At 36.1% G+C, this 19,012-nt stretch overlaps 1 protein-coding gene across 1 annotated transcript; it reads left to right on the top strand.

The window, feature by feature from the left end:
• Positions 1-12,897: 12,897 nt before the first annotated feature.
• On the top strand, positions 12,898-17,992 carry LOC18427206 (uncharacterized). Its single transcript, XM_006836260.4, has 3 exons — positions 12,898-12,986; positions 16,665-17,041; positions 17,133-17,992. The coding sequence occupies exons 1-3, from the start codon at positions 12,926-12,928 to the stop codon at positions 17,703-17,705; spliced, it is 1,011 nt and encodes a 336-aa protein (XP_006836323.2). The 5' UTR covers positions 12,898-12,925; the 3' UTR covers positions 17,706-17,992.
• The last annotated feature ends 1,020 nt before the right edge of the window (positions 17,993-19,012 follow it).

Raw genomic sequence — 19,012 nt, 5'->3', positions numbered from 1 at the left:
GTAACGGCCAACTTGTTGCGAAGAAATTGAAATTGCTCATGACTTAATGCTTTGGTGATAATGTCTGTGACTTGATGCTTAGTAGAGACGTGAGAGGTTTTGAGAATGCCTGGATAGATTTTTTCTTGGATACGATGACAATCGAGTTCTATATGCTTAGTTCGTTCGTGAAACACGAGGTTAGCAGTGATGTGGACAGCAACATGGTTGACGCAGTATAGGCACATTGGATGAGGATGAGGCACACCGAGGTCTTGAAGTAAGGCTTTGAGCCACACGAGTTCATATGTAGCTACAGCCATAGCACGATACTCAGCTTCAGTCGAAGATCGTGATATTATTGGTTGTTTCTTAATCTTCCATGATAGTGGATAAGCATCAAGGGAATTAAAATAATCGGTAATCGATCTCCGGGTCATAGGGCAGGTGGCCCAATCGGAATCACAATGAGCTATTAACTGGAGCAAGGAATTGGATGGTAAAAGGAGTCCAAATGAAAGCGTGCCTATGAGATATTGAAGTACATGAAGAGCGGCCATGTAATGACGTTGCCGAGGACTATGCATAAATTGGGTAGGGATATGGACTGAATATAATATATCAAGTCTTATGATAGTGAGATAAATTAACCGCCCCACTAGACATCGATACGGACCAGGATCATGAAGGAGATCGCCATATGTGGCAGTAAGACAAATGTATTGGTCCATGGGAAAAGCAACTGGTTTTGCACCTGTGAGTCCAACTTCGACCAAAATATCAAGAACATATTTTATTTGATTAATAAAGATTCCTCTTTAGAAATGGACAACTTCTTTGCCCATAAAAAATTTCAAGACTCCCAAATCCTTGATATGGAATTTGTGAAGAAATCGTTTTAACAGCAAAATGAATCTGTTGTTATTGCCAATGACGATATTATCATCAACATAAACCAGGAGAACAATGAAAGTCTTTCCAACAGTTAAGGTGAATAGTGAATAATATGCAACAGACTAAATAAAACCAAGGGATTGCAAAGTGGAAGAAAAATTATCAAACCTTTGCCGAGAGGCTTGCTTGAGCCCATATAATGATTTGTTAAGTCGACAAACTCGAGTCTCCCCCTGTTGAGCAAACTATAGTGGAAGTTGCATGTAAACCTCCTCATACAAATCACCATGCAAGAAAGCATTGTGCGCATCGAGCTGATAGAGGGGCCATCCTCTTATGGATGCGAGACTAAGTACACACTGCACAATAACCAGCTTTGCAACTGCCGCAAATGTCTTATGATAGTCAAGCCCTTCGACATGTATATATCTTTTGGCTACAAAGCGAGCTTTGTACCGTTCAATAATTCCATTGGCCTTGTATTTGATTGCATATACCCACTTGCATCTAATGGGTTTCTTGCCAAGAGGCTCAAAGTATTGTTTTGTTGTAATGCATCACTTTCAACTTCCATTGCTACCTTCCAACGGAGAAACTTAACCGCATAGGTCAAGGACTCAGGTTTTTCCTGAGAAGATATAGCTTGAAGCAAGGCAAATTGTGTTGGCGATAATTTGGCATTTGAAACAAAGTTGTAAAGAGGGTAACGCGTACCTGTCGAAGAGCCTTATGCCATGGGTGAAGTTCTCATGACTTCTGGATGGACCAAAGAGCAAACAAAATCCTTATACCGTGTCGGCATGTTACAAACATGTGTGGATCATCTAAGTTCATTCATTGACTGTTCTTGTTGTGGTTCTGGTGCGGTTCTAAGAGGGGATGTGATAGGAGTAGGATTAGGAACAAGTACCCATGTCTGCAATGGGTTGAGGTAATACTGTGGTTGCTTCAGGCTCTTGTAGTGATAATTCACGAAAAGGGAATCTGTCCTCTACAAAAGATACATCACTTGATGTGAATATTTTGCGGGTTTCAAAATCAAGAACGCGGTACCCACGTTGTGCAAAAGGATATCCTTTGAAAACACATCGAGATGCTCTGGAAGCAAATTTGTGTCTGCCACGCACATGATTGTGGGCATAACAAAGACAACTAAATACCCGTAAATGAGCATAGGATGGATTGGAATCGAGAAGGACCTCATGAGGGGTTTGACCAGAAAATATAGGTGTAAGTAAGATATTTATGAGAGATGTGGCAATGAGCACACATTCTCCCCAAAATTACAATGGTAAGTTGGCTTGGAAATGCAAAGCGCGGGCTACTTCCAACAAGTGACGGTGCTTGCGTTCAACCACCTCATTTTGTTGAGAGGTGTTGACACAACTCTATTGTTGATAGATGGTCTACGTTCAAAAAACATTCTATATATATCTAGAGACAAGAACTTAGTCCCATTGTCAGTTCGAATTTATTGAACCTGTAACTGGAATTGAGTTTTTACCTTGGCGCAAAAAGATTTTAAAAAAGGTGTCGTTTCAGACTTATAATGCAGCAAATAAACACATGTGCAACGTGAAAGATCATCAACAATAGTAAAAAAGTAATGTACCCCTGAAAAAGATGCAGTTTTATAACTCCCCTAGATATCACAATAAATCAATTTAAATGGTTCGTGACATCTATTTGTATTAATGAGAAAATGCAACCTTGTCTGTTTTGCCAAATGGCACATATCACAATTATTCAAACAATAACGTAAATTAGCAAAATCAGGTGAGCAATGGGAAAGGCACTGCATAGATGGGTGGCCTAACCATTGGTGCCATAGGACTAGGTTTTCTTTTCGAACAGTTGACGAGGCTGATGGTGATGAGGGTTGGATATAATGATGAAGTCCATTACGAACTTCACTCACTCCAATCAGCTTCTTTGTGGCAAGGTCCTGAATTACACATAAGGTTGGGAAAAAAATAGCAACACAATTCATCGATTGGGCCTATTTGTTAATTGAAAGCAAGTTAAAATTAAATGTTGGAATGCATAAAACCTTGGATAATTTCAAACCAGAATTCAGGTAAACAATTCCTTTGTGTGTGATGGGTTGCATGTGTTTAGTTGGCAATTTCACAGGTAACATGTTTGATACTGTGATGGTGTCAAGAAGGGAAGAGAGTTGAGGCGTCATGTGATCTGATTCCCCATTGTCAATAATCCAAGTATTAGGTGGTAATATAGAATGTGCATGACAAGAAATAGTACCTGTAAGGTTGGCAGAGGTGGAAGAAGAATCAACTGAAAGTAGGCTCAACAGTTGTTTATATTGTTCGGCGGTAAGTCCCTGAAAAGGAGAACAAGCTGCTGCGACAACACTAAGCACTGCGTTAGATGCATTTCCATAGACTTGTATGGCTCGTGACCTAGCATAAGTGCTCGTTCCTTGCCTCTACATGAATCGTTTCTGCCTGTTCCAATTGGGTGGGTATCCGATGAGTTCAAAACAATGTGCCTTATTGTGACCAATCACTCCACAATATTCACATTTTTCTTTGCTTTTGCCTTTGGCTCCTCTTGTATCTCGTGACGCCGAGGGGTGGCTAACTGCAAGAGCTACCGCATCTGGGGTATTGGGTGTCATTTGAAAAAACTATCTCTTCTCTTCTTGACTAAGAATAAAGTAGGCTTTACCAACCGTTGGCAACGGTTCCATAGCAAGAATTTGGCTTCGGAGAGCCATAAAAGACTCATGAAGCCCCATTAGGGATTGATATAACTTCTCCTCTTCCTCATGTACTTTCTTGGGATCAGTGGCATAAGATGCGAGTTCATCCTAATACTTTGAAGTGTAGAGTAATATTCGATAAGCGGATGTTACTCTTGTTGCAATGTAGCTATGCATATCTTGAGTTCAAACTTTCGAGGTTCATGGCTTTAACCCTTTGCCATCTCAATATAAATCACATTATTCGAAAGAGGTTTTAAAAGTGTGTTCACGATCCAAGAATGAACCATGTCATTATATTGTTGCTATAGTTTATACTTGGCAATGTCAGGCTCAAAGATTGTTCCATCAATTAAACTTAATTTAGTTTTTGTACTTAAGGTTTTCTAAATGGCTCGTCTCCAAGTAGATTAATTATCACCGACTAAAGGGTTATAACCAAAAGGATACTTGTCTGAATGGTGTAATTAGAATGATGACGAAACTGTGACAATCTCGGTCGATTTATCAGTTGCGTCTTTGTCTCCATTGTTTGCCATTTGAAAGAGCCAAAACTTACTTGGCACAAAACCAACCATCAAAATCTTGCTCGTGCACCAAGAACTCACATAGAAACTCGTGCACAAAGGCAGCAGCCAATCACTCTGAACTTGCAAAGACTCGTGCACAAATCTGTAATCACCGACTGCACACAAAACTTGTACAAACTCGTGCAAGATGTGTAAAAAGAAAAGAATCAACAACAGAACACGAAATCTTCTAGAGAGAGAAACAAAGAAAGAGGATTCAATAGAGAGAGAAAGAGTTTGCAGCCTATCCGTAAATAAATCAAGCACCTTTGCTGCTAGCTCATGCAACAAACTAAGGCAACTTGGTAGAAGAAAGCTAGAGAGAGAAAGAAAACCCCCTCTTGTAAACCATGTATCAATGGGCATGAAAATTTTGGAAGGCAAGTGTTCACAGTGGATCGTGCCAAGCAAATTGCAATCTTGGGGCAAATCGTACCAAGCAAATTGATCTCTTGATTGCTAGATGAAGTTGGGCCAGCTGGTCAATGCCTTAGGGAAACTACTTGCAAACAACATAGTGTCTTGTCTCTTTGTCAAGCTCAGCCGCTCTCTATGGAAGCAGCAGCCTCAGAAGCAACCGCAAATTTGGGACAAGGCAGGGTACGACTGGCAAGGCAAACTTCTCGATGTGATCATCCTCTGTTAGTTCAAAACCTCGGTGCTAAAGACGGGGCCATTGCCATAAACAGAGAGGACCACCAGCCCATACGAAAAGGCTATGATACCATTTTACGAATTGGTAAATCATATATTGCACCCGGTTGAGTATTACAACATGATATATACAACTTGATTACATCCAACTCCAAGATTATAAGAATCTTAATTTTAGAATTTACAACAAACTATCCAAATATATAAGAAATACAATAACAATTTACAACTATATAAAAAATACAACATGTGGTATCAATCTCAAGCCACAGTTATGATTTCACAATCCTAATCGCTACATGGCCTTCAAATGTGAATTTTGATGTTTATCAAAATTTTGTTGAACCACTTACTCATACCTGGGGTGGACTCATGGCAATTGAAGTGAGTTTTTGGGTTTATTGCATGAATGGATTTCGACATATTTTGCTTTCCCTATGGATTTCATTGAATAAGGCTAAGAGTACTACAAATGTTTAGACTTATAAGATCCACAAATCATTAGCTTCATTCCATCCAAATCTAGCCTGAAATCATGGATATTGCTAATTTGACTGCTCCATGTTTTCCTCTTATAAATGCCATGTTGAAGAACATGTTTTACCTGCCATTTGATCTTTGGTTCCCTGTATCTATTGAACTTTGCTGAAGAATGGTTACCTTTTTTTTAATTTCTGAAGATTTTCAATGTGCTATATATTGTCATTATATTTAAGAGTCTTTGAATTTTATAGAGCTCGATTTGATGTTTTTGAGGCTCTATGTAACTATGGCACTCGTATGAGGATGGTTAGTGTTTGGAAGAATTTCAGACATGGGTCTCAGTCCAAACTCATTGTACTTTGCCGCAATGGCACCTCGTTCTGCGATGAAGAAGAGAAGGTCCTTGAATTAGAAAAACTAATGGTGATCAGGTGCTGGTTTAGATGACGACAAATGCACGCTTTATGATGATCTGGTGTGGTTCTGGTAATCAGGCTTGGCTTGTTATTCACTTTGTCGGAGAAGTTTCGGTAAATGGTCGAGGATTGTTTTTGCCGTCGGTGGTGCCTCAATGTTACCTTCATGGGTATAAGAGATCTGTCGTGTCTAGATATGCTTGAAAATATCTTTAATGATCATAGAGAAGCACATAATGTGCCAAACTTACTGTAAATTTGCATTTTTTTTTTTTTTTTTTTTTTGGGTTTCTCTAGGATGGATCAATGGGGAAGCCCCACCTATTTTAGAAATAGTTAGTAGTTTTCAAATGTATAAGTGAGAATGGAAAGCTAGATCAGTAACTGAAGCTCACACAGTGCTATCACCACGACCTTAACTCCATTCCCATAAATTTATTAAGTTTTCATTTGATCTTAACCATTCCATGGGATCCATCAGTTATCTTTAACTGAAAGTGAAATGTTTTCAAATTTTCAGCCTCCTTTGCTGCCATGTCTTTTTGAACTATCTATAAAACTTACATAGGGATCCACTAATATTTCATAGAACTTACATTGTTGTTATAACGGATAACCGTATTTTGTTATTTGAGAAGTTTTGTTTTGGACTTTGTACCTAAACAATGATACAACCTCAACCACCCGATTTCAAATCTAATGGTTAGTGGTGATTATGATCTCTTTGTATCAATGATAAATTGTCTCATTGTATACATTCCCTATAAATATAGAGGGTCCATAATTGGAAGCGCGAGACACTTGTTGGTAGAAGAATGAGAAGCCATTTCCCACAATGATGCAAAATGAAATAAACGGGATGGCGATGGCTTATTTACCAACATTTTAGGGGCAAAACATTAGTCCCTACTTCAATACAGCATTAAAGGTGATTTTGGCCTTGGGGAACATGGCGTCTAAAGTTCCATTCTAACTGGAGTACCAACTCCCAAGTTGACATTAAAAAAAAAAAATTATGCAGGGAAGCAATCCACCATCCATTATTGGAAATGAGTGGTAGAGATGATCTGAACCACATCTCCAAGATCTCCATTTCCATTCATGACAAAGGCGTTGAACATCTCGACCTCATCTTCAATTTGTAACCATGCATATATGTACAAATAGGAGACAAATCTCATTCGGGATATTCCCACCCGCATTGTGGGTGAAAATAGGGGATTATTAATTTAGATAGAAAAGCTACATCAATAGTTTGTATACATAGCTACAACAATAGTTTGTATACAAAGTAGGGTTTTGTCTCTTTTTTTTTTCTTTCTTTTTTTTTTTTAGCGAAAATGGAAATATTTTCGGCCAACTCTGTAAATAAAGCATTTTGAGTACACCAGATCTTATATATAGGAAAAGGGCTGGGTCGTGGTGGTAGCACCCCCACACCCTAATCATCACGTTGTGATTTTCATTCCCACTGATATTGTCCCATTAGCACTTTCAAAAAACTAACTCTTAAACTATTTGAAAAAATAAGTAAGGGCATATCTTCCCTACTGAATTACTTAAATAATAATAATATCACATGTAAGGTTAATTGAGAAATTGAAAAAAAAAATGAAAAAGAACTAAAATTTCTAAATTTTGTGCCTAGTGTTTGTAATGCCTTTGGTCAGTCCAACAACCAATCACATTGGAAGAGATACAAGGTTTGACCAATATTTTAAGGTAACATTATTTCCAAATTTAAATTACTTCAGACTAGTGCCAAGATTTTGTCAGAAAAATTGATAGGAAACTTATCTCAGCTTGCGTTAAGAGCCAGCTACACAAAAGATTTTTCAATAAGATTGATCAAATGTTGTAGGTTTTGATATGCACTTTCTTTGTATAATTGCATCCGCTTCAGACTCCAAACTCTTATATAATGCAATTAGATGAAAGTAACCCCTTATTTGATTTGTCATTTTTATAACAAAGTGGCGAGCGGTATAACCAATGCAATTAGGGTCTGGGTATGGGTCCAAAAATTGGACTTGGTGGGTTGGGTTTGGGTCCAAATTTTGGACCCAAATACTATTCAGTTTTGGATCCAAGTTCCACATTTTCAATTTATGAAAATATATAAAAATAAATTTAAATACATAGATATTTTAAGTTTTGGGTTGTGTCCAATCAAATCCGGGTCCCATATTATATTTTCGAATACGGGTCCATATCCCATAATAAATTTTCAGTCGACCCGTCCTGTTGCCACCCCTATGCAGGACCCCAAAACAAATTTTTAGTCCACCCCTATTCAAGGCCCCAAAACGAATTTTTAGTCCGGACTTTGAAATTAGGAGATCCAAGCCTTTTAAAATTTGGGGAAAACAGAAAATCTGACAATCCAAATCCATACAATCATCTTTCTTTTGTGGAAGAAGCAGTCTATCACTGGATCAATAACACAAGATTGGGCCTAGGAGTTCGATTTTCATGGAATACCAACCATTGGATTCGACGAATTTCAAATCTTCAAAATGGGGCGAAAACTCGCCAATTCTTTGATCTACAAAATAAATAAAAGAAATCTGGTGGCTTTTTTTTGAATTTAAGGCTCTAAATAGGTAAATATAGTGATTTTATTTTCCAGCTTATAGTGCAACGGTAAAACCCTCAGGTAACTAGCGCAAGAGCGTGGGTTCGAGTCTTCAGAGCAGCCACTTTGTGCATAAGCCGTTAGGACAATTTCCAGCTTATCCCTCTAGGGACCTTACTTAGGCATGACCAGCACCGGGTTGCTACCCTTTATTTTCCATCGTATACTGAAAATTGGATCAAATTATGAGGTTTTGAAGCTCCTCCGATCAAGAAAAATGAGAAGTGGGGGTTGGATTTCGGCCCCCCGTTTATTTTGAGTTGCTATGTAATACTCAGCGATTATTGTAGTGACTTGCATGAGTATTAAAGAAGGATAAAGTTTATTTAAGGTTGCAACCTTAAACTATAGAATTAACGTGCACATTTAAAACTCATCATAAAATGATGTAAGATGTTGGAACACCCTCTAACTGATCATCTCGATATCGATATATATGAATATGAAAAGAAAAAAAGATTTCGAGTCTTAAAAATTGTGTATATTACAATACATCATCTGGATCGTCTATTTTCAAGTGTTTATAGATATACTTGATTTCAATCCTTTAAGATTTCATAATTATAGCTGAAAATAGATTCTCAATCCATCTTAGGAATTTTCTGCCTCAAACTATATTTATGATAAAATTTTGAGATGCACCTTAATTTGGTTGTCTAAGATTGCAACCTTATACATACCACACCCATTGTAGAATTGGGGTGGGTCTACCTGACTTCTGTAGTAATCAAGTGAGTTTATACAATACTCACATCAGAATTGTATGGGCAACCCTAGCTCATGCCAAGGCCGAGTAACTCGGCTGAGTCCGAATCTGAAACACTGGTATGTATGTATACTTGGCTCAATATCTTTGAAACATAATAAGTAAACAAACTAAAACACTAGTATGTATGTATACTTGGCTCAATTTCTTTGAAACATATAAGTAGATAAATTTAGCTTGTTATTTGGGCATGTAAAAAAAGGGAAAGCTTTCTATATTTCTCCTACTATATTTAAGTTATATACTTCCCCCTATCCAGTCGTCTAATCTTAATGGATGGTTGAGATGGCCGCAATCACAATGTCACGCTTACACATTGTTTTATTTATAATTTTTTCTGCAAAGCATTTTATATTAAATTTTGGGAGTCCACTCATCTCTTGAACTCACACCTGCAATAAAAAATATATAAAAAATATCTTTTTGATAAAATAAATTGATCAAAATGCCCCTTAAAATTTTAGGGGTATTTGGTCATTTTATTTTTTGGAAAGTATTACTTTTTATTTTTTATTTAGGTGCACCACATTGAGATGATGGCACCCATCAAATTTCATATTCATATGATTTGCAAAATAATAATAATAATAAAATACTCTAATACGTTGGTCTAGATCAGACGATCAATAGCTCGCTTGATCTAAATTTAATGGCTGGATGGGGGAAGTATATAACTTACATACAAAGAGGAAGTATAGAAAGCATTCCTTTAAAAAAAGGATTATTCTTTCTATTTAAACATCAGAAGTTATTTTTTGTTTTATTCGTAGATTTTGCATCTCACTCTAATAAACTACAACCTGGACCATTATTACCCCCTAATTCACATATACTTTGGATTTCTGGTTAACTTGATGTATTACAAATCTTAACCCCTGTCAAAAAAATGTATCACAACTATCAATGAATATTTTTGCATTTTATGAACCAATGTATCCATTCCTTAATAAAGGTTGAAATCTTGTATTATTTCTCATCGTCTCACTTGCTTCACTCGTTCACAAATTTTTCAAAACAGGTTGTTTGATAGAAAACATTTCCTTTTTTAACTGACTAACTAAAGACCCCATCTCAATCATTTTGTTATTTGTGAAGACATTATAATTTTTAGTGAAGTTTATAAAAAAGTTACATTTTTATTTTTTTAGTGAAATTTATAAAAGTTACATTTTATTTTGAAATTTAAAATAAAATAGTCCTCCATATTTTGTATTTTAACATAATCCGAAGAGAACACCTAGTATATTTTAATTTTTATTTGGTTATACATCAAATTAACCTCAAATATCTCTAACAAATATTTAAAATAAATAAAATTAGCACATTAACCAAATATCTCATATGGACATTTTTGTTAATTTCTAGTATCAAATTAATGTCTTTATATATGTTATAGATGCATGATGATGAAAAGTATGAACACCCCAACTTTTTATCTAAATGTGATGATGGAAAATCTTTGAAAATCCACTCTATATTCTCTCAAAAGATAGGGTCTAGTACAAAACCTGATCTAATATTTATTAAAACTAAACTCTCAAAAGAGGGAGGTGAATAAAAAATATGAAATATAGAAAATTATTTTTTGGGAAATTAAAATGTAAATCCATTTTCTCTTTCATATTTAAAATGCCATCGACATTTTTTCTTGTTTTACATTGGGGTCACCATTTTTCTTCATTTGTTTTTAGTTTGGGTGTGGTTTGTATAAGGTTGCAATAGAAAAACGATACTCTTTACTGTCTATTTTACTTATATTATGTAGATTTGATACATTGTTTAAAACAATATCATTATATGACATCGTTTTTTAAGATAATGTCCAATTTACACTGTCCAAATAAATGGACGGTGTAGATTAATGAATCCGCAACTTTATATAAACTTTTTGGTTATAGTTTTGTCCAAAATAATATCGATCGGGTATACTTCAACTACCAAATTAGAAGTAAGTTCTCCTCCCTCTCCCTTTAAAAGCTCGGTATGACACTTGGAAGTACCACACTAAGTTATCCATACACTTGAAATGTTGAAGAAATTGTGGTTCAATACTGGAAGTATATGTCCAGCTAGCTATTTTTGCTAGAAGCCTCAAGTGAAAAAAATATGGCATGGGGCAAAAAGGTCGATAAAGGATGGTTCAATAATATAAGTGTCGGATCGATAGTAATATAGAAGGGATTGATACAAGGTGGTTACAATTACTTACAATCACCTGATGTCAAATTTGATAGGTTGGATGTGTTACAAAGTTCGAAAAAATTTCTTTTGAAGTTTGAACTTGGTCAATGAAATAATTACAGTCACCCAATTTCACGTCCAATAGTCAAGATTAATGTGATCACTTTGTACTAAAGGTAAATGATCTCATTATATACTTATCCAAATAAAAAAAAAAGACCTACAAATGTGAAAAAATGGTAATTATTTTTAAATTATGAAACATATTTATATGCTAATTTATTATGTTTAAATATCAAAAAATAAAAAAATTATGTAAATTCCCATTTTGTTACTTGAAAAGACATTTATAATTTCGAGAAAAAATATTACCCGTACCATAGATAAAACAAGGAATTACACAAAGGTCTATTTGTGTTTATTCGATTTTGCCATCTGTTCCAAACATCAAATTGCTTTCTTATTTTATTTTTAATTTTTTTTAAGGGTAAGGACTAGGCCGAGGTCTAGATCCTCAAGCCACTTAGCTAAATATTATACAAGGAGTTCTGGAGCCCCATACCAATCCATGGATTGTGAATTTCAGTCTGCCATGGACCACTTGGCTTTACGTGAAATTTGTATAAGCCAAGGAATCCAATATTCAAGACCTCATATTGGTATTTGGATTGCAAATTTCACAATTCAAATACTGTCTTGAGGGTCGCGACCAAACCTGCTTCCATAATATTCACAAGCTAAGCAGTCCTACACTTCAAATATTAAAAAATAAATAAAACATAAAAGTTGTCGATACTTGGAACATTGGAACAAGAGGCAAAAATAAAATAATTAAAAAAGGCCCAAGAAAGTAAAAAAAAGATATTAGGAAGATTAGACTCTTGGTATACCTTCAATTAAATTTGAACAATTGTTTCATGTGGGCTAGACTGCATTTCTACAATATGCGGTCCAGAGGTAAAAAGCATCTATATTAAAGATGGATCCATCTAAAAACAATGATAACTAATGGTCCACACGTGTTTTTTAATATAATTATCATTTTTAGTTTTTTAATTTTTTTTTCATATTTATATTCTCTAAAAATTAAGATAAATTTATATTTAAAAATATATTTATTGCCGCTAACCGTTTCCATTAAATTTTAGACGACCTCATAAATTTTTCTAATTTTGATACTAATATAGTGCGGGAAATCGATACTCTTTATATATACATTCACTATTGTCCGTCAGATCTTCAGTCTCACGCATAAAAATTAATCATTAAGTAGAGGTAAACAAAAAAAATTGTCCAACTTTGGAACGTACCCTAAGCTATCTAATTTAAAATCGAACAGCTAGGACTCATAAATAATCTCATTGCACACATTTTCATATATATATATATATATATATATATATATATATATATATATATATATATATATATGTTATTGTATACATTTTCATATATATTTCCTCTCTGAGAGTTGAATCTTTCTTTCTTTTTGAATGTTTTAAATGTCACTCTCTCTCTCCTTAAATGTCACTCTCTCTCTCCCGGCGAAAATTATAGTTCTCTTTCAATATTGCAGAAATTCGTCCCATTTTTCACGTAGATTACTTGGTGCACCTCTGCAAGAGCATGGGAGGAGCTTCTGGGGTCAAAAAATCTGCAGCAAAACCTTCAACATCAACTAAAGGAGGTGAATTTACAGTTAATAATTAACTTCAGTTCGATTTTTTCTCCTCTATCTCTCTCGCCAGTCGTGACCGATATTCAAACCCCCAATGGAGTTCATTTGGTTCATTGATCCAAAACCCTAATAGAGCGAAAACTCAGAGACCTTAATTAGAAAGCTGAAAACCCTCTACCCGAAAGGTTCCAAAACCCTTGATTCAAAGCCTTAACAGATACTCGACCCCTTGCCTTATATTCAATGTTTTGTTCTCTGTTATTCATCTTTTGGTATGCTTTATTAAAGGATTTAATTGTTAAGCTTTGCTCATTATGCTTGATTTTTGTGTTTAATGTAAACCCAAATTAGGGTTTTCTTTGTTTATTATAAATCATAGAAACAGAATTTCAGTAAAGGTTCAGTCAGTTACTGTATTTACTCTAAATTGCAGTAAATTACAGAATGTTGGCACCTGTTATGTTCAATACTTAGTCCGAGTTGACTCGGACTCAGCTGAGTAACCCGAACTGGCATCTTGCTGGGCCGAGCACTAGTTGACAAAATCCGTAATTAAAAAAAATAAATTCATAAAAATTATATTTCGTTAGAAATGTATAAACATGTTCCTGTATAGTTTTCATTGTTTTTATGATCACTTATGAACTTTTTTTATCATTTGCTTTATTCTTATAGTTTTCCATTTTTTTAGAATTTTCTGAATTATTTCGATCTATTAATATATATTTTTCCAAGTTACATCTTTTATGTTTGTTTCATCATTTTTAGATTTTGAGTGCTCTTTATGGTTTAGTCCGAGGCCCAAACCGAGTTTCAGAAAAAAAATTTCACTGTAAAGGGAAAATTTATTTTCATTCACTGTTATATGTATTTGAGGTGGTTACTATGAATTTGTTTACAATAATTTTGAGTTTCATTTTTCATTGAAAATTACTGCAATTACTGTACATTAATCACTGTAAATGTACAGTGGATTGTCAGGGGTAAAAGATGGATACGATTTCATTTTTAACTCTTATTTGTCTTTATAAGTATTCTTGTTCTTTGCCTTCTTATTAATAACTGAATTCAAGTCTATGTCCAATAGTTCAGTAAAAAAAACTTAAAATTTCTCTAATTAGCGTTGCCATGATATGCTTAATTGGTAGGGTCCATATGGTGTGTTTGTTAACTAGAACCTTTGGTGCTAGGCACGGTGAATTCCAGGTTCTGTAGCAGTTCCGTAGTTTGAAAACTGGAACTGCTACAATGTTATAGGGAGCTGGAAGTCCACGCTCCTCAAAAATTTAGGAGTGCAGACTTCCAACTCCCCACCTCCAATTGGAGCTCCAAACTCATGGAGTCATGGGTCTCACACCGAGGGAGCCGCTCTCACATCTCACTCTGTTCTCTCTCATCTTTCACCTGCCCTGCAAATCTCTCTCTAACTCTCTCCTCACATCTCATCTTCTTGTTCGCACATTTCTTACCTTCCCTGCAAAGAACACCCCGAAACTAAAACTCTCTCTTTCTATGGTTGTTCCTGTAAAACTCTACCTACTAAGCTCTCAATGAAGCTCGTATCTCACCCTTTTTCCTCAAATAATTTTCTATTATCCATTCTGATAATTATCTTATTGGCCTTGTAGCCCGACCCTTTGAAATCTAGAGTTCATATGCTTTTAGAGTTAGAGCTGGTTACTTTGTGGGAGTCATATTTTACAAGCAATGGTTTCTTAGTTGCTAGAATGATAGCCTTGAAGGATTTCTTCCATTTTGAAATACTGCGCTACATTGTCCCTGGTTTTTCTCACTAATGCGATCCTCATGAAAGGCATATGCATTCACTTGGGAGCTGCCAACTTTGTAGTACATTCAAGATTTGGTTGGAGGGCCTGTGGATTTCAATGGCGCATCGGGATTGTATTATTGCATCAGGACAAAATGTCTATGCACTACTTACATCACATAACTATTCTATAATTGGACTTCTTATCTAGAACCTCTAATATTAAGTGTTATAGTTCTTAATTGCTTTGATCAGTGTTCTAAAACTCAGACGGTGGGTCAAATTGGTGACCCACCAGTTCCAAGCAGGATCGGCCGACAAGGGAAAGTTCATAACAAAAAAGACAATTTAAAACTTGGTTGTTTAAAGATTTTACACAAGGTTTAGGAGTCAAATAAATTGAAAACAGTGTTTTAGTGACTCATAAAGACATGAATTTCAGGGTTTTCAGGATGAACCGATCCCAGTGCTGATTCTGTGGGGAATTGGACTTGTTCCCAGCAGGCTTGGCGATTTCCTAAAGGAAAAAGTTTATATAGAGCCAAGGCTCTAAACAATCAAATTAGAGCCCACCTCAAAAATTTCACTAGAAAAGGTTGTTTTGATGCCCAAATATCCTCAAATTGATCATCTCGACATCAAGATACATGGATATGAGAAAAAAATGGATTTCAAGTTTTGAAAATAGTGCATTATAAGATGCATTTTGAACTGTCAATTTTCAAGATTTTATAGATCTGCTTGTTCTACACTATTTTTTAAGCTTTAAATTTTATAATTAGAGATGAAAATATATTTTAAGGCTATCACAAAGATTTTCAGTATTGAAACCACGTTTCTCAACACAATTTGAAGGTGGACTCTACTTTGATTGTTTAGAGCCTTGGCTCTATACAAACCGCACCCTTTTCTAAAACATTGGCTTTATTATGCAATGTGCTATCAATAGTATGTTGCCCATAATGTTAAATATGCTTGTGATTTTCAGCCCCATGCTTCTGTTGTTTTTTTTTGGGTGCAACTTGTAAAGGGTTTGAGAGTATTGTTAGGTGTTACTGACTCAGAGTGATGCCAATAACATTCCCTGAAAATCATTGTTCTCTTTTCCCTTGGTGAATTTAAATGTAGTCTACAAGGCACTCCTCCTGCACTATGGTTGATCCAACCATGGATACACAGATGGTGGTCACTATATTTTTCTCCTCAGTTCCTCTTTTTTGTGGATTATGTGGAAGGCAGATCGATGGACACATTCTTTGGAGATCTCACATGCGTATTGTCCTGACCCAAAAATTCCACTCTACTCGATTCGAGTTGCATTTGGTTGTGGATGCCCAGTGAATTGGTCATTAAAAGAAAAGAGCTTGAATGTTGACTCAGTTGAGTCTCAAGTAAGGCCAGGGAGTAGGATTCTTTGGGTGGGGCTGACCTGACTGAGTTTCGAAAGACCATATCACATTTAAGTCTGGTATTGCTATTGGATGTAGAAGAAGGGTCATGTCACTTACTAGGTTTGCATGCAAGTGGTAGGGGTAATGTGATGCTTGTGTTTTAGATATTGTTTTTCTCTCTCTGTGATTTTACTTCAGGTTTGTATTGTACAGTTTCTTGTTTCTTGTTTGGAAGAACTCCAAGGAATGAGTTATTATTGTTTATGTTGAATACCCCTTTTAAGCCATAACTTTTCAGTTCGAATCCCCTTGTACAAAGCAAAAGGAAAATAAAGAAAAAGTATAGTGATTGAATTGCATATTTATGTAAAGTATACATCTATGGGCCTCTAGATTATGCCCTGTTCCATTTTTTTCAAGTTTCATGAAAGTGGTCACTGTTATTAATTGTCTGGCAATCTTTGATTAAGTTTCAGATTCATAGTGTGTTTCTTAGGTTCATTGGTGTTTATGTTTCAAAATCCATAGGCATGGAGTTGCAACCCTCGTTTACACCTTCACCTTCACCATTGGCAATTGGAACACAAGCTAGGGGAAATATCCAGAGAACTAACCAGTGGACTTTTACTCAGGAGGTGTCCTTCATAGAGTTCATGTTAGAAGAGATCAATAATAGTCGGGGCGTTCAAGGTGGGTTCCAGAGGGAAGCTTGGGAAAGAATGACACAGAAGATGGTAGCCTTGTATGGTGATTCATTTGACCGTGAAAGGCTCAAGAATAAGCACAAATTGCTTAGGAATATGTACAGAGATATAAAAAAACTCACATCAGTCTCTGGTTTTAAATGGGATGGCCTGAGAAGCATGGTGACAGCTGAGAAGGAAGTTTGGGATGATTACTTAAAGGTCAGTCCATAGCCCTTACACCTACTTTTCTCTAGTGTTAGATTATTTGAATGGTTAGAATACTCAAAATTGCATGTCTATACCTTCTTAGGAAAACCCATGGGCTACCAAGTTTCAAAATAAGGGCTTGCTGGATCTGAATAGCTTGGATCGCATTTTTGGGGGAGCTATTGCAGATGGGAGGCGTCGTGACACAGTGGGCAATGCGGTCCCCCTGGACAACACACCAGTGGCTGATGTGGGCGGTACATTGACACCATTAGAATCTCCCCAAATTCACCTACTTGATGGTGAGGCTGAATCATCACCATTGAGCAACACTGGCAGGTCATCATCGAGTCGATCTAAGAGACCCCGACCCAATACTCCCATTTCTCGAACCCAAAAAAAGAAGCAAGGCATTGCTAGTGAACATGTAGCAGCGGCTATGATTGCGATGGCCGACAGCATAAGAGAAATGATGGCCCTGCTAAGCCCGAATCCCCAAATCCAGATGAAGGAGTGCATGGATGCTGTTGAAGAGTTGTTTCAGAATGGGGAAGTGGACTTAGATGATGTCATGAAGGCTTCTGGGCTCTTTCAAGACAGCTCGAAGGCTCATATGTTCTTAGCTTTGAGGCCTAAGTACCGACGGATGTTTCTTGAGAGAGAATTGGCACATTGACTATGCTTGTTTATTTTGGGAGATAGGGTTTTTAGACAAATTTTAGTGAGCCATACACTTGATTATATATAGCAGTAGACTCATGAGAATGTGGATTTTGATATCTTATCAAAATTTTGTTCAACCACTTTCTTATAGCTGGAGTGGAATTGAAGTGGGTTTTTGGGTTTATATAATGCGTGAATGCGCATATCATTGACATATTTCACTTCCTATATCTTACTTGTACTCTCACTCTCTACTTGAGGTTAGTGATTACTAGTGCAAATGCTTTATGGGTTCTTCCATTTCGTCTCATTTTTCATCTTTCAACATTTCTTCTTTGTAGAAAGGTTGCTCTTTTTCATTTTGTGTTTTGGTTCAATCATGGAAGCGTCCTTACTTTGCCATTTTGTGTTTTGGTTCAACCACGGAAGCGTCCTTTGTGAGGGTTTGGGTTTCTTTTCTAATGCAACTAAAAGAAAACATACTTGAGTTAGCAAATAAACTATGCACATCCCAATTTGGATGGAATAAGGCTAAGAGAAAGGCAGATGTGTTTTTTTTTCTTAAGCCACTGACATTGTATTAAGAGTAAGAGAATACAAAATATAAAAACGCACACACAGAGGTGTTGTGCTGACTGCAAAAAGGAAAAAGAAAAAGATATATAACCACTGCTATTACAATTCATTAAGAAAGGAAGTAGACAAAAAGGAAAGATGTTTAGCCTTAAGAGATCCATAAATCACTAACCTTATTCCATCCCAATATCTCTTGAAACCATGAAATCTGCTAATTTCCCTGCCCCATGTTTTTCTATGATAAATGCCTGTTGAGAAACACTTCACTGTATATAGTGAGCTTTGCTGTAAAACTGTTGCATTTTTCTGAATTTCTAAAGATTTTCAGTAAGATATGTACTGCCGTTGAAATGGAAGTCTTTTGAGTTGTATGAAGCCTAATTTGAATGCTTATGAGGCTCTGTAACTGTGGCACTTACATGTGGCTGAGTCATTCTTCAAATAATTTCAGATAGTCTCAATCCAAACTCAGTGTAATCTTCCAGACTGGCACCTCTGGATACAATTAGTAAGGGTCTTGAGGAGGTGGTCCTTGAATTAGAAAAACTAGTGATCGGGTGGTGTTTAGGGTGACTAAGAACAGATGCGGTACGTGTGCGTGCACATGCTATTTGTGTGCATGTATGCAGGACAAACATACAGTTAGCTCATGCTGCTAAAGAATGACCTCTGCATGATTTCTTCCAGTTTGTCGCCTTGTATACCCGAGGAACAATATACTTATGTTATCGTGTGGATAATTTG

Source organism: Amborella trichopoda, chromosome 2 (assembly GCF_054954075.1).
Source record: "Amborella trichopoda isolate Santa Cruz 75 chromosome 2, AtrichopodaSantaCruz75HAP2 v2.0, whole genome shotgun sequence".
NCBI lineage: Eukaryota > Viridiplantae > Streptophyta > Magnoliopsida > Amborellales > Amborellaceae > Amborella > Amborella trichopoda.
The sequence above is the reverse complement of the archived record's forward strand: the minus strand, read 5'-3'. Positions and strand labels throughout refer to the sequence as shown.

Bases quoted from the DNA above. Each gene is read 5' to 3' on its own strand.
- LOC18427206 (XM_006836260.4), top strand. From the start codon at position 12,926: ATGGGAGGAGCTTCTGGGGTCAAAAAATCTGCAGCAAAACCTTCAACA. The intron at 12,987-16,664 runs GTGAATTTACAG...CAAAATCCATAG, and splicing joins TTCAACATCAACTAAAGGAG to GCATGGAGTTGCAACCCTCG. The intron at 17,042-17,132 runs GTCAGTCCATAG...ATACCTTCTTAG, and splicing joins TTTGGGATGATTACTTAAAG to GAAAACCCATGGGCTACCAA.